The 24165-nt window shown below is 47.6% G+C and overlaps 2 protein-coding genes across 2 annotated transcripts in view; one reads left to right on the top strand and one right to left on the bottom strand.

The window, feature by feature from the left end:
- Positions 1-8752, top strand: part of LOC115389551 (signal-induced proliferation-associated 1-like protein 2) — an 11104-nt gene extending 2352 nt beyond the window's left edge. The window contains exons 2-21 of the mRNA XM_030092961.1: positions 1221-2396; positions 2527-2645; positions 2748-2936; positions 3038-3170; positions 3475-3566; positions 3685-3839; positions 3920-4502; positions 4599-4873; positions 4982-5185; positions 5400-5438; positions 5557-5624; positions 5801-5892; positions 5977-6239; positions 6340-6429; positions 7332-7401; positions 7473-7629; positions 7707-7820; positions 8039-8117; positions 8189-8270; positions 8349-8752. Of these exons, the coding sequence (XP_029948821.1) occupies positions 1355-2396; positions 2527-2645; positions 2748-2936; positions 3038-3170; positions 3475-3566; positions 3685-3839; positions 3920-4502; positions 4599-4873; positions 4982-5185; positions 5400-5438; positions 5557-5624; positions 5801-5892; positions 5977-6239; positions 6340-6429; positions 7332-7401; positions 7473-7629; positions 7707-7820; positions 8039-8117; positions 8189-8270; positions 8349-8492 (3990 nt within the window). The 5' untranslated portion in view covers positions 1221-1354 and the 3' untranslated portion in view covers positions 8493-8752. The remainder of the gene's footprint in view (positions 1-1220; positions 2397-2526; positions 2646-2747; positions 2937-3037; positions 3171-3474; positions 3567-3684; positions 3840-3919; positions 4503-4598; positions 4874-4981; positions 5186-5399; positions 5439-5556; positions 5625-5800; positions 5893-5976; positions 6240-6339; positions 6430-7331; positions 7402-7472; positions 7630-7706; positions 7821-8038; positions 8118-8188; positions 8271-8348) is intronic.
- Positions 8753-9037: 285 nt separating this feature from the next.
- Positions 9038-23743, bottom strand: LOC115389554 (reticulon-3-B-like). The gene is made up of 8 exons (XM_030092965.1): positions 23649-23743; positions 20448-20598; positions 20319-20375; positions 20115-20253; positions 19713-19782; positions 19576-19622; positions 19403-19461; positions 9038-9102 (listed from the first exon to the last, which is right to left on the bottom strand). The coding sequence occupies exons 1-8, from the start codon at positions 23725-23727 to the stop codon at positions 9054-9056; spliced, it is 651 nt and encodes a 216-aa protein (XP_029948825.1). The 5' UTR covers positions 23728-23743; the 3' UTR covers positions 9038-9053.
- Between the last annotated feature and the right edge of the window lie 422 nt (positions 23744-24165).

The following is a 24165-nucleotide window of genomic DNA, read 5'->3' on the forward strand; positions in this document are numbered from 1 at the left end:
TGCCGTGTCAGAGAGTGAGAGATGTTCCATCCATAACCTGTAAACACCAGTTATTATTTCAGATATTTCTGGCGCGCCTCTGCTTCCCTTCCTCCGTGATGCATGTTGGATTGCGGGAATGTTGGATGTGTTCCGTGTCAGAGACGAGTCGCACGTCTCCGCTGTTGGACGCTTGCAGACGTCACGTTTACAGGGACGACGCTTGTTGAGCTGCTGCGGCTCAACGTGTTGAACTGGTCACACCTGGTCGACTGTAGTCTGTGATACACCTGCAAATACACTCACGCCTGTCATGTGACACACACACACACACACACACACACACACACACACACACAGTCACACACACACAGTAAGTTGGTCGCTGCTCATATTTTTCCAACGGCACCGTGACGCCTCCAGCTGTCACTGCTCTACATGACAGCGACAGCTGCAGGAGATATAACACACACACACACACACACACACACGCACACACATGCACACATGCACACATACTTATACTTACATAAAATAAGTGCATGTATATTAGAAACAATGTTTTTAGTTTGGCGTTATTTGATTGTTTTTACTGCCAGTATTGTTACTATTTTTTTAATTGTTTTCTGTTGTTTTTATTGGTATTGTTGTTACTTTTGCTACTGTTTTTGATTCTGTTAATCTTATTATGTAAGCTATATTATTATTTTGTCTTGTTTGTGTTCTTTTGTCGCCATTTTTTTACCGTTTATTCTGTTACTGTTTTAGTTCTTTTTGATTGTTTTGTTTGTCTTGTCTCTTTGTTGTGATTTGAGCTATTGTTGCCGTTTTGACTGTGTTTCTTCAGTTCCTGACGTTGTTGGAACAGAAAGCTTTAAAGCAGCTCAGACTGAAGCTTTCTGGTCGATACGGACGTGATCCTTTCAGGGTGATGAGGGTGGAGGTTTGTGTGTGTGGCGTTAGATTCGAGGTAACTCAGGTGTGTCGTCTCGCTCCTCCTCCGTGCAGTGATGCTTGATTCAATTGTTCTGTCTAACAGGTTTGTATTTACGACTCAGACATGACACCTCATGTTCCTCGACTCCTCAGACGGAGGTCATGGCGGTCGGGAGGTGCTGCGTTCTGATTGGCCGATTCGCATTCGCACATGTTCTGACAGAGACTCACAGAAGACATAACATGAAAAAGTGATGAATCAGCTCAAGCAGAGGACAGACTGATGTCTCGTTTCTGTCTTTCAGGTCTGTACAGATGAAGAGTGCATCCAGTCTTCGACCCGGATCCTGATGGATCTCAGACCTTCGTGATGTCGGCCAGCAGGACGAGCTGACAGATCTTTCTCAGGACTTTCGTGAGAGTTCATCGGATCAGGACGATGGGGCCTCCTCTGATTCAGGGAGTTCCTGCTGTGCCAAAGATGGGGGTTCGTGCTCGGGTGTCGGACAGGTCCCAGAGGAGAGAAGAGGGGGACGTCCAGCCCCTGCCCAGAAGTGACAGTCTGATCCCCAGATCCCTGAACGGACCGCCCGGTCCCAACGGGCTGCTGGAGACTAATCTGGACCAGCAGACCGGATCAGAGACCAGACTCCCCGTCTGCGACCGCCGAGGCTCTCCTTCCCCGCCCAGGAGGACTCTGTCCCGGATGAAGAGGAGCAACAGTGAGGTGACGATCAGCAACGCCGGGGACGACGGTGTGGATGCTGCTGCTGTCAACCCAAACACCGGTGCCAGTCTGAGGCGGGCGTACGGCAGCACCTCCACGCTGGACCCCTACGCCGAGGCTCAGGAGCCCAGCGCTCCGCCCTCTGAACCTCCACACCCGCACGCCTCCATCCCGATGGCACGAAGGGGCCTCATCCAGATGGGCCTGGACCAGAAGGACGGCCCAGTCTCCAGCACAGACCAAGAACTTATGCTACTGGCCGCCAGCAGGCAGAGCAGCCTGGACGTTCGCTTCTCGGTGACTCCTCACAAATGTTTCTCTCATTATGACGTTCAGAGTGTCCTCCTCGGCATCGGCGGCTCCTCCCTCCCTCACGGTCTGAGGACGGACTCCCGGGCCTCGGCGGCGTCACGCCGCTCGGACTCGTCTGCACAGACTCTGGACAGAGGCGAGGATCTGGACGCCTCGGGCGAGGCAGACGACGGAAAGAGCAGCAGCCTTGTGGTCAGCAATCCGTTCTTCTGCAATGAGATCGGAGGGGAGGCCGAGAGGACTCTGGGTCTGACCCGGGTCCAGACTGCCGGCTGCAGTGGCGGCGAGGCGCCGCTGGCAGGCCGACGCACCAACGCAAGCGTGTCGATTCTGGAGGGCTGCAGAGAGACGCAAGCCTTCCCCCCAAACGTCATGAACAACTGTGGCATCGAGTACGTGGACCGTGGAGCCAGTTACTACCTGAAATACTTCTACAGCAAAGGTGAGGCTTAGTCAGCTGAAGAGGTAGTGTAGAATATTACATCAGCAATAACTAATTAAGGGGTTTGATTACACCTCATCCATGTGTGACCTCTGACCTGTGATCTCTGACCTCCCCCTCTTCCCTTCAGATCACCACAATTATTTTGGTTTTGATGAGAGCTTTGGTCCCGTGTCTCTGAGCGTCCGGCGAGAGAAACTTGACAATGGGACACAATACAACTACCGGATCATCCTGAGAACCAGCCAGGTGAGAAGACTGCTCCAGTCTGCTTCAGTCCAGCCTGCTGGTCTCCCTCTAACTCTGCTTCTCCTCGGTCTTGATGAACCATGCCTCTGGGTCTTTCTGCAGGTCTTCACACTGAGAGGATCCATCTTGGAGGACTCTATTCCCTCTTCATCCAAGCACGGGACAAGTCGAGGTCTTCCACTGAAGGACGTTCTGGAGTTTATGGTTCCCGAACTCAAAGTTGAGAGTCTGAGGCGGGCCAGCAGTTCTCCGCGAGTTCCTGAGCTGCTGCTACAGCTGGACCAGCAGGAGGTGAGCTGACCACAGAAGTCACCACGGCAACCACACATCCCTCCGATCTCCACAGACACGTCAAAGTCAGATCTAATTTTCCTTCATTTTTCCATCTCCAGCTCAGCTTCCAGTTCAGCGTCGATGTTCTGTGCTGTCGGACCGCTGAGGACCAGATCGGAGGTCCTGCTCTGGAACAATTCCTCAACCTGCTGGCCCACAAAGTCCCACTCGAGGGTTTCGCCAACTACCAGGGTAAGTTGAACCCTATCCACAGCCAAAACCACACCTTCATTCTGAGTCTCACTCCAACCCATTGGATTGATTCAGAAAAAGAAACCAGATCGTGATTTTGATACTAACCTAGAACTAGTAACACATCTTCAGTCCAACCAAGAATCACATTTCTATTTGCATGGAAAAAAAATAAAAAATCCTGATTCTTATTTCCTGCAGAACCATTTCCATGTTCTCATGAAGAGCCTGGTCCTGGTCTTCCAGCTGTTGATTGTAGATGATGTCCCAGGTAAACATGTGGTTGTTCTTTCCCCGTCAACAGGAAGTCATTCAGTTTATACAAAGTTTCGGGATTTCGACCTGAAGTTTGTCGCTTCTGCACTTCAACCCAGAACTGTCAACGATACACAGCAGGTACCGTTGCTTCTGCTGCCAGCACTGCTGCGAACGTTTAATTTTAAAATGCCATGGTTTTGGGGTTGCTGCTAACGCTGCTGTCACTACTTAATTAATGACGCCCATTGTTTTCCAGCTGCTGCATGATGGCCACATCAGGAACGTCGTCACCGTCGTTTTCCAGGAGCCTGAAGATCCCCCCTTTGATCCACAAATCATCCACTCACATCTCCACCGCGTCTTCATCGTGGTCAGAGTCCACCGACCCTGCAGCCAGCACACCTGCTACAGGTGAGACTTTACAGCCGCAGCAGCTGGAACCTGTGAGCGTGTTGTGTGTCCAGCTGTTGACGTGTTGGTGTCTCGTGTAGTGTTGCTGTGTCCAGGTGCAGAGACGTCCCCTCGTTCGGCCCGCTGATCCCCTCGGGTTGGATGTTTCCCGCCTCGCCCGCTTTCCGAGACTTCCTGTTGACAAAGATCATCAATGCTCAACACGCTGTAAGCAGATCGGACACTTTTGTTGCCATGGCGACGTGCAGCAGGAAGCGGCGCCTGGAGGAGCTGGTGGGGAACTTTAGCACGTCGATGCCAGTGGAGTCCTCGTCCTCCACCAGGTTCAGCTTCAATCCTTTCGGCGGGAAGAAGAAGGAGCGCAGCGCACGGTGCACGTACGCCCACCTGCAGAGCGCCGGTGCACTCACCTGGGGCGTCACGGTCCCGGACTTCGGCCGCTCTGCCGCCGTCACCTGCAGGCTCGCCATCTCCAGTGAGCTGGTGGCGCTGATAGAGGAGGACAGCAGGCAGGTGGTGTTCAGCTGCCTCTGCAGAGACGTGATCGGTTGGAGCTCTGCAGACAGAGACATCAAACTCTTCTACCAACACGGGAACTGCCTGGTGTTTTCAGCACAGGGGGGACGCTGGGAGGACGTCCATGAGATCACCTACAGACTGCAGGTGAGGCATTTTCATTGGTCCAGCCACCCTGATAATCTGAGAGTGGGAGGAGTTTTAACTTTAGCTTGGGATATTTTGTGATTTTCCTGCCCCCAGCTGGTCACCAGCGGCGCTGCGGCGGTGGAAATGACTCTGAGGAGGAACCTCGAAGGGCAACTCGGATTCCACGTGAACTTTGAAGGCATCGTGGCGGATGTGGAGGCGCGCGGCTGCGCCTGGGAGGCGGGGCTTCGTCCGGGCTGCCGTTTGGTGGAGATCTGCTCGGTCGCCCTGGTGACGCTGTCTCACGAACAGATGATCGAGCTCCTGAGGAGGTCGGCGATGGTCAGTGTGGTCGTCATCCCGGCACGCGGAGACGGCACGCCACGCAGGTCACTGATGCTCATCCTTCTGTTCACTCACTTGCTCACTCGCCCGCTCACTCACTCACTCTCTCACTCTCTCACTCACTCACTGTCTTTTATCTGTTTTGCTTACAGGAGTTTTTCGGAAACGTTTCGTGTCCCGATGTTCTCAGATGCCACATACGGTTCCCTCCAAGTGGCCCCACCCACCTGGCACCATGTGGCTGTGGCCCCGCCCACATCCAGAGTGCCATCCAATCAGAGTGCAGGCTCTGCTCCTGAGCAGCAGCTGAGTGCACTCAATCTGAGGTCCATGTTCAGTGTGACAGAAGGAGCCGGGTGAGCGCTGCTTCTTCTCTTCTTCCATTGAAAGCAGGTGGTGGCTCACCGCACCGCCCTGTGGTGAAATGTGGAATTACACCGCTGACTCAGCTGCAGTCCGCTTGGCTATCATACCTGCAACAACTTCATTCAAACCAGTTTTTGGACTGTGTGAAGAATCGTGTCAGAATGCCTCATTTTTCTCCTTTCTTGTTTTTTTTTTTCTCTGCAGCCCGTCGACTTCCATTGAACCCCAACTGATCCACAGAAGGTAAAGTGATTGCTATTACTATTACCCATAGTTGATGCTATAAAAATGATTTGAAGCACTTTTTTTTCCCCTGCACAGAGTAATCTGATTACCTGACTCTTTTAATCTTGGCCCTCAGAGCTCCTGATTGGCCGATCAGCTATGATGAGTCCACGCTGGAGAGGAGCAGGAGGTGGAAGTCTGATGGTGAGTCTTTGATAGAAAAATTAAAGCTGCTCACACATAGTTCAGCATCACCGATTAAAGTACAGTATGAAATTAATTTGTGTAAAGTCCCGGGTCCCAACAGTAAAATGTAGATAATCAATAAATATGGATACAAACTGAATTTTTTCCTGAAATGTCCTTTTAATTTCCTCCAGAGAACAAGTACCATCATCAGCCTGCTGCAGTGATGAAAGTCCTGAGGCAGTTTGAGCTTTCTGACTCTGAGAGCAGCGTCAGGCAGCACAGAGTGAGTCCAGTCGGACGGAGAATCCTCTGACCAGAGCGTCCACAGACCTCTGATCTCTGCCTCTGTCTCCGGCTTCGTCTGTAGGTTTCCGGGAAAAGTTGCTCCAGTTATTCCAACAGCAACACGTTGTCCAGCAGCGGCAGTGAGACACACCCCACCCGCCACACGGGGGTGTCATTGGACAGCGGCATAGACTCCGCCCTCTGCGCGTCCTCAGCCCCGCCCCCAGTTCCATCGGGGACACTGGTTTTGAGAGATGTGTGGAGGGAAGGGCAGCCTGGGGGAATCGAGCCCAAAGCCCCTCCCTGTCACCCGATGGAGCGGAGTGAGAGCTGCTGTCTGTTCAGGTGAGATGGACGTCAGACAGGGTCAAAGTTCAGATTCACAGTACGGGTCTGCATAGTACGAGTACAGTTCAGCTGATGTGACTCTCACACTCTGTTGCAGAGACTCCCCTGAGGCATCCTTCACCCCCACCAGAGGCTCCACCCAGGAGAAGCTCCTCCCACTGGAGGAAAGGAGCCTGGAAGTCAACAGGTGAGCATAAAACCTGCAGAGACAACAGAGAGTTGGAGCACATACGCTCTGCCTCCCATTCTACCTGAAGAAAAGCCAGGAACCTCCAGTAAGCCAGTATTCTGAGATGAGGTGTTCTGCTGGGATGAGCAGCCCTTTAAGATTGGTTTAAGAAAGGTTTTACCACAAAAACGAGTCTAGTTAGTCTCAAAGCGCGACACGGACACTCCTATGAAACAGCTGCGCAAAATAAACACGTGAATTCTCCAGAAAGATTGTGAAACAAAGTGGAATGCATTGAAAAAGATTCGTGTTTTTAGGGTTGAAGCCAGCTGTTTCCAACTCATTTCACTTCAGTCAGAAACTAGAGGAGGTCAGACCAATGAAATGATGAACAAAACATCCATAAATCCAGTTGCTTAGTGCAAATATATAGAATACATGCATGGAAATATATTCTCTTCAAAATAAGTGCAATTCTGGCATTGTGAAATACAGTGAAATGTCTCTTTTAATCCTGCTGCCACTAAAAGGCAGCAATGACTCAGCTGGAGGAACAGTCAACCCACAGCCCAGACTGCCCCCTCTGGTGTCCTGGCTTTGACAGGGACGATCACAGCAACAGAAAACATGAAGGAAACGTTCCTCCTGTCAGAGGCGCACAGCTTCGGGGGGGGTGGAACGTTCGGTGGAAACATGTTTTTTGTCTTCTCTACAGATTACATTTTTCTTCTCAGCGTCAAAATCACCCGATCCTCTGTAAAGCCATTTGGAGTGGAAGTAGATTCATACTTCATTATAATGAAATATATCTTTTCAAGGGTTCAGAAATACTTATGCAGCAGGAATTTCTCTGTATGTATAATATTGGAGATATTATTGTTAAATTCATTAAAGTATAATCGGAATTTTTTTTTTTTCAGACTGAGCCGCTGTTCAATCAGAGAAGAGTGTGTAAAGTTGATGCAGTTTGATGCCAGTTTGGGGACAAAGGTGAGTCTGTACATTGAGGCAGATTAATAACGGTGATGTCATCGGTGTGTGACAGCTGATTGGTCTTTCAGTCGTCCGTCCTGCCCTCGTCTCCATGGAGATCCCTGACCCGCAGCCTGTCGGAGGACAGTCTGTACCGGACCTTGTCCCGCACCGGCTCCCGGACGTCGCTGCTGTCCGACCTGCTGACGCCGAGCGACGCCGGAGCCCCGCCCACTCTGCGCAGGAGTGAGACTCCGACAGTGAGAGCGTGCCGCCGAATTTACCCAACATGCTCACCTGTGCTCACCTGTCTCGCTCCACAGACAAACTCCATCATTCTGAAAGCTCATTGGCTGAGCGGGGACGGACGTCCCTTTCCCGAGGGTCGGCTCAGTTCCTCTGGAAACAGCTGAGAGACGTCACTCAAACCTTCAGGGGTGAGGAGAACCCAGCGAGAACCCGACTTCCTTACTGCTGCTCATATTGCTAACTGGCTGTTTGTTTGTAAAGGTTGTTGTTCGTACGTTTATTCTCTTTTATTTGTTACTTCTGGTTTATTTTTTTGTGTTTCGTGTGTGTCTGTTATTATTATTTTTGTGTATTATTTCATCTGTTTCATTGCTGTTTTGTAAATGTGTTTTTTGTCTGTTTGCAGCTGCGGGTTTGTTCTCGGAGCTCCGGCGGCTCTCTCACGCCGCAGCGGCGGCATCGGAGAGCTCCGCCCTGCAGGACAGGTGAGGAACCACCTGGCAGTGTCTTGTTGGGTGACCTGTGACGCCGTTGTGACATGACCTCTCCCCCTCAGCAACGCCGCGGCGCCCTCGCTCTCGGGTAAAGTCGTCCAGCTGGAGGAGGTCCTGCAGCGGCTGCAGTTCGACCTGCTGCAGGTAACGCGCCTGAGCACGACGTCAACACGGCTGAGCGCGTCGCGCCGTCACACTGACCTGTGTCCGCGGTGCCTTCAGGAGCAGCAGGACAAGGCGGCGCTGCAGCAGCAGGTCCAGAGTCTCCGTCAGGACAACCTGCGCCTGCAGGAGGAGAGTCAGACCACCGCCGAGCAGATCCGCAGGTTCGCACACTGGATGCTGCACCGAGGGGCGTCGCCATAGCAACACGCACCACTTCCACCAATGAGGGAGCACCACGGCACATGGCAGGCGCTCAGGCGGTCTCAGGTTTTTGACTGGTGAAAACAACCAATCAGAGCCCAGAGGACGCCGTGAGACCGGATCATGTTTGATTTTAAACTGAAGTTTTTATTGTGTGATTCAGAAGCTGTCTGTTGGCATAGAGAAATGTTTTATCACAAAAACACAAAAACATCCCGTTTTATTTAAAAACAAACCTGTTTTAACCCGCTTGACCTACAATAAAGCATTTTCTTATGAACACTACTTTTTTTTTTAATGGTATCCTGTGTGTTTGTTACTTGTGACCTGCAAGAAGTGCCATCTCACACACACACACACACACACCTGCAGCAACAGAGAGATTATCCGGGATCGGTGCTGAAGGAGTTAGCTTTGGAGCTAGAATGGACTTCAGAGCGGTAATTGAAGGTATGCAGAGAACTTTCTTTGTTTCGTATCTGATTTTATTCAAATCTTTCAGAATCAGCAGGTTGGATGTTACAAATGGACCAATCAGAAGAGGGGGAGGGGCTTCAGGTGTCATTCAGTCTTGGTTCTTTTCACAGCTCCAGGTAACCGGTCCTGGAGCCTGAAACAGACGGACAGCGCCATCAGATGGTACAGCTGCATCTCCATGGAAACCATTCACCTGTTGTGCTTACAAACAAGAACAAGATCAGTGATGGCAAGTAACGAAGTGCAAATACTTAGTTACTGTACTTAAGTAAAAATTTCAGGTACTTTTTACTTTTAGAAGTATTTATTTTTCTGACAACTTTTTACTTTTACTCCCTACATTTTGAATCCGAATATTGGCACTTTCTACTCCTTACATTTTCCCAAAAAGCTCGTTACTTCTTTAAATATACACAATGCTTCCATAACGCCGGCAAACATTTGATCAGGCGTCCCCCCCCCCCCCCCCCCACCCACACACACACACACACACACACACACACACACACTCACACACAAACACAAACACACACATTCACACGGCGCTCCAGCTGAGCGTCAAAAAAGCAGCCGCGGCGCTTTTAGCGGTGAAACACGGTCCATTCCTCATTTTTTTGCCATATTAACCTCGACCGAATTATCAGAAAAATCACGGGGAAAAGGCTGGTATGAGGCACAAATTGAAATAAAGAGCGCATATATGGCAAAAATGAAAGTGAAACTAAAACGCGTGTTTTGCCGGCTCGACGTTTCTGCCCGCTGGGCAATCTTCAGGCGCTGAAAACACGCAAAATAAAGTACATTTCCCTTCAACACACAATTTGGCTTAATAAAGGTAAGTATGAGGCACAATTCGGCGTGATTGAATTGATTTATTATTTTGGGGGGGATCTTGGTAAAGACCTGGTATTTAAAGTTGTTATAAATCATATTTGATGACCGAATTTTTGCACAAAAAAAACAAAACAAAACAAAATCCCTGTCCCGGCGAGGGGCAGGATGCTCATTACAGAGTACTTTTGAATTCATTATTGTATTTTGCGAGTAATGTGATTAGTCATGATTAATCGCAGAAAAATTATGTGATTAATCGCGATTAAGACATTTAATCATTGCCCAGCACTAATTTATTTATTTAATTATTTATTTTTTGCTGTGGCGAAAACTGGTTTCAGGGTAACACTAAAACTTTGAAAGACACGCATGACATGGCTGCCTTCTCGGGTTGCCAACTGTCCCGTATTAGGGAGGTCCGGCTGAGTCAAAAGAGGCGTGTCCCGTACAGGACGTTGTTTGGCCGCACGAGTAAAGGCAAATCGCATTTTTTTTTCTCTCTCTGTGTGTTCTGAAGGCTACGGAGCCCCGGACATGACATAGCATGTAATTCGAGGGCCGAGCCACTAGGGGCGCTAAAACCAGAGCAGTAGCGCACCAAGCGGAGTGAAGAAGAAACTCACTGTAGAGCTGCTCTGTTTGGGTCAGAAGAAGAAGAATACTGACGGTGTCGCTGTGTGGAGTTTGATCCGGTGTCTCTGTCTGTTCGTTCAAGTTCAAGTTTTTATTTTTATCTCTTGATCTGCCGCTTGTGTGTGCGTTCATAGACATGTAAGTTTGTGCCGTTTCCATATCGGGTATGTTTTGTTTATTTCATTGATTTGTGTCTGCTGCTGCAGACTGTGGTGTGTTTTCAGTTTAGATTCTGCACCTTGTTGGTTTTTTGGTTCAGAAGGTTTTTCAGTTTTGGTCTTGCACTTTTTTAGTTGAAAATAAAAAAAGAACATGTTAAAGTCCAGAAGAAACAGCAGCTGTTTAATATTATTTTGCACATTTAGCAATAAATATAGAATAGAATAGAATAGAATAGAAGACTTTATAAATCTCACAGTGGAGAAATCTCCAGGTGTATAGGCTCATAGAACCCACAGCGGGGTGCAAAAGTAATGAATGGTGCAATAATTAACAAATAATAGTGCAAATCATACCAGGACTGATAATAGAAGCCTAAAGACAATGAAGATCTAACTGTATGTCCAACCTGAATCTTAAACATATGACAGGAAATATATAATATATACAATATATACAATACAATACAATATGCAATATATAATCATACAGTATGATATATAATATGTACAATATGTTTTAGCGGCGTGAATGGATACAGCAGAGTGAATGGATGAGAAAATGAATTTCTTAAAGGAGGGGTGCAGGATATTATAATGTCCAGGATTATTGCACATATTCTACACAGTAGAATTGTACAGTCTGACAGCGGTGGGGATGAGAGACCTGTGGTAGCTCCCTCCTGCACTGAGGGTCTCAGTCGCCACTGAAGGAGCTGCTGAGCTCCTCTACCGTCCGGTGCAGTGGCTGAGAGCTGTTGTCCATGATGATGAATGATACTTGAATGATAACTGCCTCACTGTGTGCCTCAAATGATCATGCGTGATCATGGCCAATGCATCTGATCATGAGTTATTACGATCTTGTTACTGTAGGTGTAATGCAGTAACCTAATGTGTTTTTATAGTCTATAGTAGGTGTAACTGGCAAAATGCTGTTATATATGCATTTTTGACCCCCCCAAAACCCAATTTTTTTCAGCTGCCCGCGAGAGGCGTCCCTTATTTCAATCTCTGGGAGTTGGCAACCCTACTGCCTTCCCGCCAGTCAGTCATATTTATGCTAGTTTACATTTTACGCTTGAACAATTCTGTGGCACGCATTGGCACGAATCGAGTCGCAAACAGTCGCAAACCACTCGTAAAGTGGTGTGAAGTGTGTGTAAACCCGTCGTGACTGCGTGTCATGTCGGGACGAGAATTTTGAAATGTTCAAAATTTTGGGCACGACAAAATATCGCGACCGTGCCGTGAACTATGCACCAACTGTCCATGAACGCCTCGTGAACTCGCCAGGACAATGCGGGAGGATGCGTGCCAGTCGTGGCATAATGCCACACACTGCAACGAATAGTTCACGAACAGCCCAAGCCGAATTGCGCAACCACGTCGTGCCAATTCGGGAAGCACGTCAACTATGAGCAAACTATGCCTGAATGCGTCGTGCCAGTCCGTGACTCTGACGGGCGCGCATTCGTGCACATTCCTGAACTATTCCTGAACTGGTCGTGATTAGTGCGGGAGCCTGCCAGTTCGGTGACTCCAGATTTGCATGCCTTGCCACGACAACATCGTGGCAAGAAGTCGTGCAAGTGTAAATGGATGGAATGATGGAATGAGTGGAGTCTGGTGTGGTCCTGCTTGGTTGGAACGAAAACCTGCAGCCACTCGGCCCTTTCTGCCACGAGTTTGACACCCCTAATGTAGAGAGAAGGGGCTCTCGAGTGTGTGTTGTGTAACTCAGGTTAAAAATATGTTAAAAAAAAAAAAAATAGTTCATTGTGAATTAAAAGAGAGCTCTTTGAATTAATTATATTATTTTTGTTAAAAAGAAAGCTGTTTGAATTCCACAGTAAATCATTGCATTTTATGTTAATCTTATTTCATTTTGATAAAAAAAAAAACAAATTAAAGCAAATACATTAATGTATAAACATGTACAGTGTTGCATTGATGTAGGCTACTATTAAAAAAAAAGTTGAAGAGTTTGTCACGCCCTGTGCCCCTGCGGCCATGTGGGGGCGCTCGGGTCCTGATTTTGTGTTTGTCTGCCGTCATGTTCTCCTGCCTGGTCACCTGCCTGCTTCTCGTGAAGACTGTGAAGTGCTTTGCCAACAACAAGCCGTGGATAACATCTGAAGTGAAGACAATTCTAACACAAAAAAGAGGGTGTTTGGGAGGAAAAATAGTGAGAGGATGAAGGAGGTGCAGAGAGAAGTGAAAGCCTGCTTGAAGGAGGCTAAGGAGGCTTACAACAAGAAGCTTGAGAGGAAGCTGAGTGATAACAACATGCGGGAGGTCTGGAATGGTATGAAAACCATTACAGGCTGCAGCAGTAAGAACAATGCTGGCTGTATGGACATACAGAGAGCTGAGGAGCTGAACACCTTTTTTAACCACTTCAGTTCCCCACCAACCACCTGCTCACTCTTACAGCCTTCCTCATGCCATCCTGATCATCACCATCCTGCTTCTCCTCTATGTGCATCTCTCTCACCCTCGCTCTCGAACACCACTCCCACCTCAACTCTCATCACTACGGTCCAGAGGTGACAACTGAGCTGCGACGTCTCCATCCAAGGAAGGCCCCGGGTCCGGACCAGGGGCCTCACCTATAAAACCCTGCGGGAAAATCTGACAATAATGGTGCGTGGGAACGCAACGCAAACTTCTGTCCGCAAAAAAAATTCGGGAGCCAAAAAAAAGTGCGCCGCACAGCTGTTCGCAATTTCCAAGTCATGGTTTCAAATCCTGCGTGTCGGTGGCCGATCACACCCACAATCCTGCCCCAACTCCACCCCTTGGCACCATATATGGGTATGCAAATGAACTCATGAATGAAATTTGGGTATATTAGACAGTGAGGCGCAGGCGCGGAGCCTGCAGATAATCGCAGATCAGACGGATGAAGTGTCGAAAAATTAAGATTTTAATGACATTCGGGCGGGTTGTGTTGAAGCACTCAAATAAAAAAAAAAGCAACATTTTAAATCTTATTCCAAACATAAAGAAACGAACGAAAACGATAGAAAAACACTTTATGATCAGCCAAATGAGCAAAAGTGTGCATAATCATGGCATTTACAATTTAATCGCACATTCAGCAGAGGACAACGCAGCTTTTCCTTTTCAAGGCGATCAGCGTCTCGCTGCAGAACACAAGTGTCGCGGCAGGTGAGACGCGCCGCATGCAGGCGGTGGATCTGCCGCTGAGGAGGATTGAGGTGATGCTGCTGCCGTTATTGGTGAGGTGGAGAGCCGGTCTGCTGTCCTCTCTGGAGGACACAGCAGTGGAGGGACAGAGTGGAGCAGGTGACCACAACGTGGTCAGAGCCATCGGGCCACTACTGCTGAAGTGAAAGAAGTGGTCCGACTTGAAGGTGAGTTGTCATAATTCATAGAGTCTCAACATTGCGGAAACACCTTTAAAAAAAAAGGAAAAAAAAACTTAACATAAAGATGTAGTGGAAATGGTTGCACAATATGATTGTGCGTCCAGGCATTATCTAAATTGTTTTGCCTCTGGAGTCAGCAGGATTTAATGCGCTGCAGCATAGAGGCTGTGAACCCGGGATGATTCGGGTTCGGACGTCAGATATGGCCATGGCAAAATAGCAAACAATTTTTGTGTCAATTTGCCATTTAATTGTGAACAATTTGAAGTGTGTATCATGAGAAAAATTGTCATACAAGGGACAGTCGGTATTTGTAAGTGCAGAGACAAAGACATTGTACATGTTTATATGTGATGTGTTTGATTGCTCCCTGTGAACTATTTATTTTGTGTTTATTTTAGAAGATGCAGAAAGGAGATGGTTCAGGATGGAAACATTCCAAAGCCTCTGAACGTGACTTCCTCAAAGTGTCTCCCCTCATGTGCTCATCACCACTCACTGTCTGTCTTAAATGTATATTTAAATTATATCGAACTTATGTCTGTTATTTATTTCGTTATATCTGTCTTGGATCTTGGTGTAAATTAAGTTTGATTTATATCTGTCGGCTTCTATCTATTATTTAATTAAATGTGTCTTCCGATTTATTTCCGTTATATTTAATTCAACTTAAATAATTAGTTGTGTCGGTCAGTATATTCCTGTTATGCAATTATATCTAATTTTACATACAAACTATATTTAACTTTTCCTTGTATGGTTGGGCTTTGTATTTTTCTACTTTTCTTTCTACGTTTCTTGCCGCTGCAGCCCTGCAGTTTCCCCATGCGGGACAAATAAAGGCTTTTCAATTCCGTTTCCTTCTGCTTAGTCGTCTCCACGTAGTTTTTCTGAATTGTGCGGTCCCGTACGGCAGCTATTTTGTTGGCGGTGAGGACCGCAAAGTCACGCGCATTTTTTCCCTTCGCAAAATGTATATAGGTACCTGCTTTGGCGCAGAGGAGCGGCACCGCAAGGTTTGGGGCTCGTTTTGTGCGCCGCAAGCTTTATAGGTAAGGCCCCAGGTCTGCCTGAGGCTCTTGAGGACCTGTGCTGCTGAGTTGGGGGAACCTCTACAGCAGGTCTATAACCTGAGTCTGCAGCAGGGGAGAGTTCCTTCTGTGTGGAAAACTTCCTGCATCGTTCCAGTTCCCAAGAAAAATCATCCGTGGGAGCTGAGTGACTGCAGGCCGGTCGCACTCATGTCGCACGTTATGAAGACACTGGAGCGACTGGTCCTGCGGATTATACACCTCAAGTGCTGGGAGGACTGGACCCCCTCCAGTTCGCTTATCAGGAGAAGGTGGGAGTGGAGGATGCCGTCCTCTACCTCCTACACTGTGCCCTCACATACCTGGATGTTGGGGGGTTCATGGTGAGGATGCTATTCTTCGACTTCTCTAGTGCTTTCAATACCATCCATCCCAGCCTTCTCCAGGAGAAGCTGAACATCATGGCTGTGGACCTCCACCTCGTGACCTGGATTTTGGATTATCTGACTAACAGACCACAGTTTGTCCGAATGGGGGGCTGCAGGTCCTCAACACTGACCTGCAGCATTGGAGCACCTCAAGGCACAGTGTTGTCGCCACTCCTCTTCACTCTTTACACCTCTGACTTCCAGTATAACTCAGATACATGCCACATGCAGAAGTTCTCTGATGACACTGCTATTGTGGTGTGTATTAGGGAGGGTGAGGAGGGGGAGTACAGGGGCCTGGTGAAGGACTCTGTGGAGTGGTCCCAGCACAACAGGCTCCAGTTGAACACCTCTAAAACAAAGGAGCTGGTGCTGGATTTCCGCCAGGCGCCCCCTGCTCTACAGCCCATCAACATCAGTGGATCTGAGGTGGAGGTGGTCTCCACCTACAAGTATCTGGGGCTGCAGCTGGACAACAGTCTGAGTTGGGCAGCAAACATGGATGCTGTGTACAAGAAGGTGCAGAGCAGGATGTATTTCTTGAGAAGGCTGGCGTCCTTTAGTGTCTGTTCTAAGCTACTGTACATGTTCTAACAGTCTATTATATCGAGTGTTCTTTTTTATGCTGTTGTGTGCTGGGGGGGCAACGCCAAGAAAAGGGACACCCTAAAGGCCTCAGTATGCTCCCCCGTCGCCGCCATGGCGTTCCTACGCCGGCAACCCTACGCCGCTACTGAACATATCTTGCTTCTCCGTCAAGGGAACACCCTCCTCTGCCAAGCCGCTAGCAGTCACAACAACAATGCGGCTTCCGTAGCTCCGGCTTTACCTAGACATAGATCTGTAGTCATAGATTTCTAGACGTACGTATCTAGACACGCGTGCATTTACCGAACATATATCTGCATATATGACATATCTGGCGACACCGGGCTGTGGTGGAGGAGAGGCTGAGCGGACCGTGATGAAATACTGGTGAAACTAATAATGAACTTTTGGATGATTAAAGCCGTTTTCGGAGCGGCTATACACATAGCCCCGTCTGCTAACAGTGCTAACACTGCTAAAAGTATAGGGATGTGCGCCGCTCAATTTTAGATCTAAATTTTTCCTGAAGCACTGTTCGGATCAGAAAAGCATTCCATGTGAGTTCTACTTTATTCTATAAACAACGCGAAAGCGGACCAATCACAGCCCTCGACGTTCACGTCACCACGCGTCGCCTCGACGCGAAGTCACTTTTTTCGGGAGGCGCACATCAAGCCCCGGCGACGGGGGAGTATACTGAGGCCTTAAGGCTGAACAGGCTCATAAGGAAAGCTGGCTCTGTGGTTGGACTCGGCCTGGACTCTGTGGAAAAGGTGGTGGAGCAGAGGACGCTCACTAAGATCAGGGTGATCATGTCCAATCAGAGCCACCCCCTAAATCCTGTGGTCTCTGGGCAAAGGAAGTACCACTTGACTATTTAATGTTGGATTTATGTATTTATTTATTTGTTTATTTATTATGGCTGTTGCTTTTTGTCTTTTTAACTGTACTTTTTAACTTTATTTCTATTTCTGGATTTATGAATGTGAGCAACAGACTACACAATTTCCTTTGGGATTAATGAAGTATTTATCTATCCATCTATCTATCTATTTATCAATCTATCTGTCTATCTGTCTATCTATCTATCTATCTATCTATCTATCTTGTTCTCCTGTCTGGTCTCCTGTCTCGTTAACTCCCTAATGTGCTGCACCTATCCTGCCCTCTTTATAAGCCCCGCTCTCCTGGTGTGTTGTCCCTGCCTGCACCTCAAGCTCTGCATGCCTTGTGTTCCGGTATCCTGTGCTCGTGGCAATAAAAGACCTTTTGAACTCCGCCTGGCTGCCTGCGCGTGGGTCCTTCCACCTTGGATCGTGACAGAAGGAGCCGACCATCTCTGGACCCAGCAGGCAGTAAGTCTTCAGCCTGTCGGTGGCGGTGCTCCACCCGCCCCGGATTGTCTGCCTCTGGCCCCCGCCAGCGAAAAAAGCTCGCCCCCGGATCATGTACCGGCGAAGCTGCCCGTCCTGTTCCTGTTTGCTGCCGTGGTGCAGTTCTGTTCCCCTGTTCCAGTTCCCGTTTCTGCTAGGTGCAGTTCCGTCCCGTCCCTTTGCCCCCGTCCGAGTCTGGTTTCTGCTCCCGTCCCGTCTGCCCCCCTCCTCTGCCCGAGAGGGTTGCCTCGTTGTGCGCCACATTAGGAGGTGGGTACTGTCACCCCCTGTGCCTCTGCGGCCATGTGGGGGCGCTCTGGTCTTGATTTTGTGTTTGTCTGCCCTCCTGGTCTCCTGTCTGGTCTCCTGTCTCGTTAACTCCCTAATGTGCTGCACCTGTCCTGCCCTCCTTATAAGCCCCGCTCTCCTGGTGTGTCAAAAGACCTTTTGAACTCCACCTGGCTGCCTTCGCGTGGGTCCTTCCACCTTGCATTGTGATAGTTAGGTCTATGAGCATGATTTTTGACACTACAGTTTAGAAACCAGGTCCATCTAAGTTTCATAAGTCAATATTGATACAACGTAGAAATGGTTTCTAACTTTGTAGTGAAGCGGGCAATAAAAATACTTTTTACTTTTCATAATACTTTTGAGTACATTTCAGGGCCTGGACTTTTTAGTTTTACTTGAGTGGACCAGTACTTTCATGTTTACTGAAGTAATTTTTTACACAGATACTTTTACTTCCACTCAAGTAAAGAATTGGTACTTTTGCCACCTCTGCTTAATCTCCCCCCCCTCCCCCCTCCCCCCTCCCCACACACAACCCCGACTGTGCCCTCGCCACTCGTCCCATTTGGGGAAAATGGAATCCCCTTTTTTCCTTTCACTGCTTCTTGCTCTTTCTGCTGTTTCCTTGCATTGCTAGTATTTCTGGATGTGCTCATTTTTGTATTTGGGGATTCGGGTTCACCCCCTTTCAATTAAAACACCAAATAATTATACAAACTGCAAGACACTGCCGATTTCCCGGGGAGCTCCACTCCGTGCGTGTCTCACAACATGGTGTCTCCAGAAGTCAATCAGACTTCATTTGGATGACATTTTGGATCTTATCCTGCGGCAAAGCTTTGCACATTCATATGATACTGATGCCGCTACTACTGCTGTGACTATAGCTACCCCAAATGCTACTACTGCCCCTACTACTGCTGCGACTGCAGCAATTCCTACTACTACTGCTGCTGATGCAACTGTTATCACTCCCACTACTGCCGCCACTGCAACTGCTGTGGCTACTACTGCTGTTGCTGCTGACCCCGCTGCCATTACTGCATTGGTTGTCCATGTTGTTGCAATGTCTGTTTCCGTTTCGGCAACTTTTGTTTCGACCACTTCTGTTTCGACCATATCCGGTTCGGCCACTTCTGTTTTGACCATATCCGTTTCATCCACTCCTGTTTTGACCACTTCCGTTTCGGTCACTTCCATTTCATCCACTCCTGTTTTGACCACTTCCGATCCAGTCACTTCTATTTCATCCACTCCTGTTTTGACCATATCCGCTTCGGCCACTTCAGTTTTGACCACTTCCGCTTTGGTCACTTCCGTTTCGGCCACTCCTGTTTTGACCACTTCCGTTTCGGCCACTTCAGTTTTAACCACTTGCTTAGCAACCATGCTGCTGCTGGTCAGTGCAGGCCGAGCCTGTCGAATGATTCTAGTAGAATAGCTTTTCATAGTTTATTCTCACACACACACACACCTCTGATTTTGAATTTTATACACCGTGTAAATAAACTGTTATAAATTCCCTGTTGGTTTTGTGTTTGATGTTGTCAATTGTTTAGTCGGGCATCCCAACTGAACAGCTATGGGGTCCCAGCAGGACGGGAGTGTGGGAGGAGCTTATCTGGTGCCACTGCCAATTGTTCAGCACATAGTGAATGCATTCATGAATAGAGTGAGTTCATATAGGTTCAATGTGACTCACTTCTGAACGGTTTCCTCCAGTTTGGATCGAAGCAGCGCCACCTGGTGGTCAATCTGAGTCTGAACACACACACACACACACACACACACACACACACACACACACACACAGGTTGTCTCATCTGATTAAAAACTGTTTCACCAAAAGTTTATATGTTAAATGTTCACGTGTACCTTTTTCTTCTGGTAGATCAATGGTGTGGTGAAGGAAATTACATCAGCTGAGAAACACACACACACACACACACACAGAATTGCTGATTTTCATCATCAAACATTTAGAAACTTAAAGACCTAAAAAATAGACTTACCAATAATCAAAATGGTGACTCCATTAAACACCGCTCCAATATATGTCATCACCCACATGACTGCAGCCAGCTGAAATGTGACAAAAAGCTGAAATCCGACTAAATAAAATGATGAAAAATTACAGAAAAGCAACATTAAACGAAAGTAACAATGCCACAATAAAAAGCTGAAACGTGAAAAAAATGTGAAACATGACATTAACTGAATGTGACTTTAAAAAAAACCCTCTGAGGTGACAACAAAAAGCTGAAACATGATGACAAAAAACAATACCACAACAAAGCAGAAGCTGAAGCATGACAAAAAAAACTGAATAATGACAATGAAAATCTGAAAAATGATAATGAAAACGATGACAATCAAACTGACACTCGCTCAGACGCAGGGGGATGTGAACGGACCTTCAGAGAGTCGACCAGGTCTTCCACCAGCAGCAGCCTGCGGCCCTGACAGGTGAACCAGTTCAGGTGGATCAGAGTCTGATCAGCCAGCTGCCGGATCGACTCTGAGGACACCGAGATGTCCCGCTGCAGCAGAGACCTGGGGGGGGTGCAGAGTGTGAGAGCGTGTGTGTGTGTGTGTGTGTGTGTGTTTGTTTGTGTTACCTGAACGGATGACCTTCGTCAGACTTCTGGATGGCCTGGATCACTGACTTGTAAACCCTGCAGACAGGAAGTGGGCGTGTCATCATTGCTCAGGTGTGACTGACCTGTGTGACCCAAAGCTCCTCCCACCTGAAAGTGATGGTGACACAGAGGCAGGCCAGCAGCAGGTAGGACACCACACTGATGACTGACAGTGTCGCCACGGAGACCAGGACCAGCATCGACATGCCGAACGCCGCCGCAGACTTCTTGGGTTCTTTCCATTGGACGAGCTGTAAGGCTGCAGAGCTCCAGTTTGTTAGTCATTGAAGAACACCTGACCGCTCTGTCAGGACGCTAATGCCCATGTTTGGACAGAAACTCGGTGGACGTGGAGGGACAGCTGTGTCCATGAAGGCAGTTTTAAGCATTTTAGGTGGAGACCAATGTTGGGAGTGTGTGACCTCAGCACTCCCCTTCGAATGATTTCCTGTTTATTCCATTGTTGAATTTTTCGACTGCTTACTTTTCAAACTGTTTCAACATTGTTACTGAAAGTCTAATTATGGCTGAAGTTATGACGATACTTCGAACTGTCTCAAAATTGTTAATATCTGACAAGATATAGATGGGCTCACCGCCACAGACAGCCTGGGTTCTGGAACCCAATCCCTCGAGAAGGGCTGGACAATCCACTTCTCTGGCGTTGCCAACAGCAGGCTGGTGTGGGTTTGCTTAAAGCCCCACAGCTCAGCTGCCATGTGTTGGACCAGGGATGAGAATCAGCACCTCTAAATACGAGGCCATGGTTCTTGACCGGAAGAAGGCGTTCTGCCCTCTCTGGGTCAGCGGAGAGACCCTGAACCAAGTGGAGTTCAAGTATCTCGTGGTCTTGTTCATGAGTTGGGGAAAGATGGAGTGTGAGATTGACAGGTAGATCGATGCAGCGTCTGCAGTGATGCGGTCGTTGTATAGGCCTATCATGGTAAAGATGAGCCGAAAGGCAAAGCGCTCAATTTACCGGTCAATCTACGTTCCCACCCTCACCTATGGTCATAACCGAAAGGACAAGATCCCGGATACAAGCGGCTGAAATGAGCTTCCTCTGCAGGGTGGCCGTGCGCTCCCTGTGCGATGCCTCCTGGACGCCTCCCTGGGAAGGTGTTCCGAGTATGTCCCACTGGAAGGAGGCCCCGGGAAAGACCCAAGACTTGTAGAGAGACTGTCTCTCAGCTGACCAGGGAATGCCTCTTGATCCTCCCAGAAGGGCTGGAGGAAGTGTCTGGGGACAGGGAAGTCTGGGCACCTCTGCTTAGACTGCTGCCCTCGCAACCCGGCCCCGGATAAGCGGTAGATTATGGATCATTGGATGGATGCACTCTTAGTTTAATTATGATCACATAAATAATATAAAAGAATAATTTCCATGTCTGAAACTTCAGCACTTCTTTCTAATTAGAATAACAGAACACTGACATCTAAATTACAAAAGACCAATTCCCATTTGTTTCCCAAAGGTTTATTTCGGAATCACTGAGAATGTCAATCGATTCCCTCTGTTATGCTACTTTTATTTACATCTGTGCTGCACTTTCAAAAACATATTTTCCATCTGTGCGAGGTTTATAGTTTCAGAGGAGGAGCCCCGCCCCCCAACGTGTAATCCTGGTTAAATGCTCACAGATCAGACATCATGTGGATTCGATTAACCAGGCAGAGCTGCATACCACACTGAGCTCTGAGCTCCCAGATGCTGCCAAATGCTGAGCACAGGTGAAGTGCTCCAGTATTTCCTCACTGTGTTCTTCTAAAAGCACCTAAAAAAATGAGCTCATTAAGCTAAGTTTAGTGATGATTTATGGTCGGTTTAAATAATTGTTCTCTTTTTTTTATTTCTAACATATTTACATGCATATTTAAAATTATAAACTGAAGTTTATTTGTCATCAAGGATTCATTGCAAATCTTGCTGAAATAAAAAGTCTAGTTAAAAATAAACTACAAATTTTAGGCCATATTTGTAATCCCAATACACCCTGGGCTCCTCGTGTTCTCCGGTATGCCCAGCAAAGTGTGTATATTGTGTGTGTATGCTCCTTTCACAGTTCGACTGAGGTCACACACACTCCAACTTTGGACTCCACTAAATATTCTAAAATGCTTTCAAAACACAATTTTTACTCCACATCCATCAAGTGTCTGTCCATATGTGGACATTTTCCTGTCCTGCAGTCTGACTGTCCGTGGGATCAGACACACACTCTGTTGTGAAATAACCTCTGAGTGGCGGATGTTCAGGGCAGATGACCTTCATCAGTCTGGTTATAAATTGAATCAGAAAACGATGTCACTGATGTGGTGAGGAGACAATAATGTGTTAAACAGATTACAGATGGTGATAGTGTGACATGGAAAGTTCTGAATGTTCTTCAGATCTTCAACAGACACATCAATCCCATTTTTATTTTTCTCACATCAGAAAAGCAGCTTTGGTCCAAGTCTTCAACAAATTCCTATAACCAGACAGTGGATGTGTCTGCCTCAGACAGTAGGCCCGTCTCTGCTCTTGTCCTGTTAGATCTCAGTGCTGCTTTTGATACATTTGATCACAACATCCTACTACAGAGACTGGAACATTTCATCAGGATTACAGATAAATAATAAACTGGTTTCAGGCAATTTATGTTAATGATGACTCTTCAGCTCAGACTAAAGCTAATCATGGCGTTCCCCAGGGTTCTGCGTTAGGACCTATACTTTTTACATCATACACGCTTCCTGTATGGAATATTATTAGGAAACACTTAAAATTCCACTGTTATTCAGACGATACACAAATGTGTTCATCTGTGAAACCATGTTTGTGTTCAGGATCCTTATTGTAATCTCCATGCCGATAAATCCTCTGATGACCTGTGACCTCTGAGATGTGCAATAGCTGACGTTGTTTTGGTCTGTGAATAAAAGCCGAAACCCCCAAGAGTGTCAAAATGTTCCTTAATCCTCCTTCAGTCATGCGTTTGTTCCTGAATCTCAGTCAGCTGATCGCTTTAACCAGCAGCCGAACAAAAGAGCTTTGTGTGAATCACTGACTGCCGTCCTCGTTAGCACAACCAGAATCAGCCACGACTGCAACCAGGAGGCTACCTAGCTAGCCAGGTTTCCACGACATCAGATGTTACTGCTAGAAACAAGAGGGAACAACATACAGAGTATATTCAGCCAATCACACATCCCCATCGATGCTTCCTGTTTCCATGACAGCAGGCTGCTGGGTCCACTCAGCGGTCTGCAGCTTCTGGCTGCTCAGCCTGAGCTTCAGGTGGACAGCACCTGCAACAGGTGTCCTACCTGAGTGCTGGAGGTCTTTGAGCGAGGAAGAGGAGTTAGAGGACGAAGAGTCAGGGCTGCTGCTGGTGGAATCAGCCATTTTCAGCTTCTTGTCCTGCTGGTTATACTGTCTGACTCTGGTGACCTGCTGCAGCAGCTGGTGGCAATGACATCATCCATGTGGGCGAGGCTTCGACTCAGGGCAGGGCCTAATGTTTAACCCTGTGACTACAGAAAATTTATAACTTCAAACATTTTTGTGAGTGAAATGAAATTTAAAGGTGTTTGTTTTCTTCAGCCTGATGTGAGTCAGCACCTCAGCTTTCCTGATCTCATGGTTTGTCTCAGGAGGTTTTAATTTCAAATGTGAAAGGTTAATCAGATATGACTTCTTGGACTTACAGATTATTTTCCAATATTGCTGAATTAGAAAACTTAAACTGTGGTAGCAGAAAATCTCGACCAACCCATAAGCGTCACAGCTGTTTGCTGTGATCATTTTCACATGTTGATGTTTGTACTTTCAGCGTCCTCAGTG

Source organism: Salarias fasciatus, chromosome 6 (assembly GCF_902148845.1).
Source record: "Salarias fasciatus chromosome 6, fSalaFa1.1, whole genome shotgun sequence".
Taxonomy (NCBI): domain Eukaryota; kingdom Metazoa; phylum Chordata; class Actinopteri; order Blenniiformes; family Blenniidae; genus Salarias; species Salarias fasciatus.

Excerpts from the sequence above, each read along its gene's own strand:
- LOC115389554 (XM_030092965.1), bottom strand. The coding sequence starts at position 23,727 with ATGGCTGATTCCACCAGCAGCAGCCCTGACTCTTCGTCCTCTAACTCC. Across the intron at positions 20,254-20,318 it reads GACGAAGGTCATCCGTTCAG|GTCTCTGCTGCAGCGGGACA; the intron begins GTAACACAAACA and ends CACCCCCCCCAG. Across the intron at positions 19,623-19,712 it reads AGTCACCATTTTGATTATTG|CTGATGTAATTTCCTTCACC; the intron begins GTAAGTCTATTT and ends TGTGTTTCTCAG.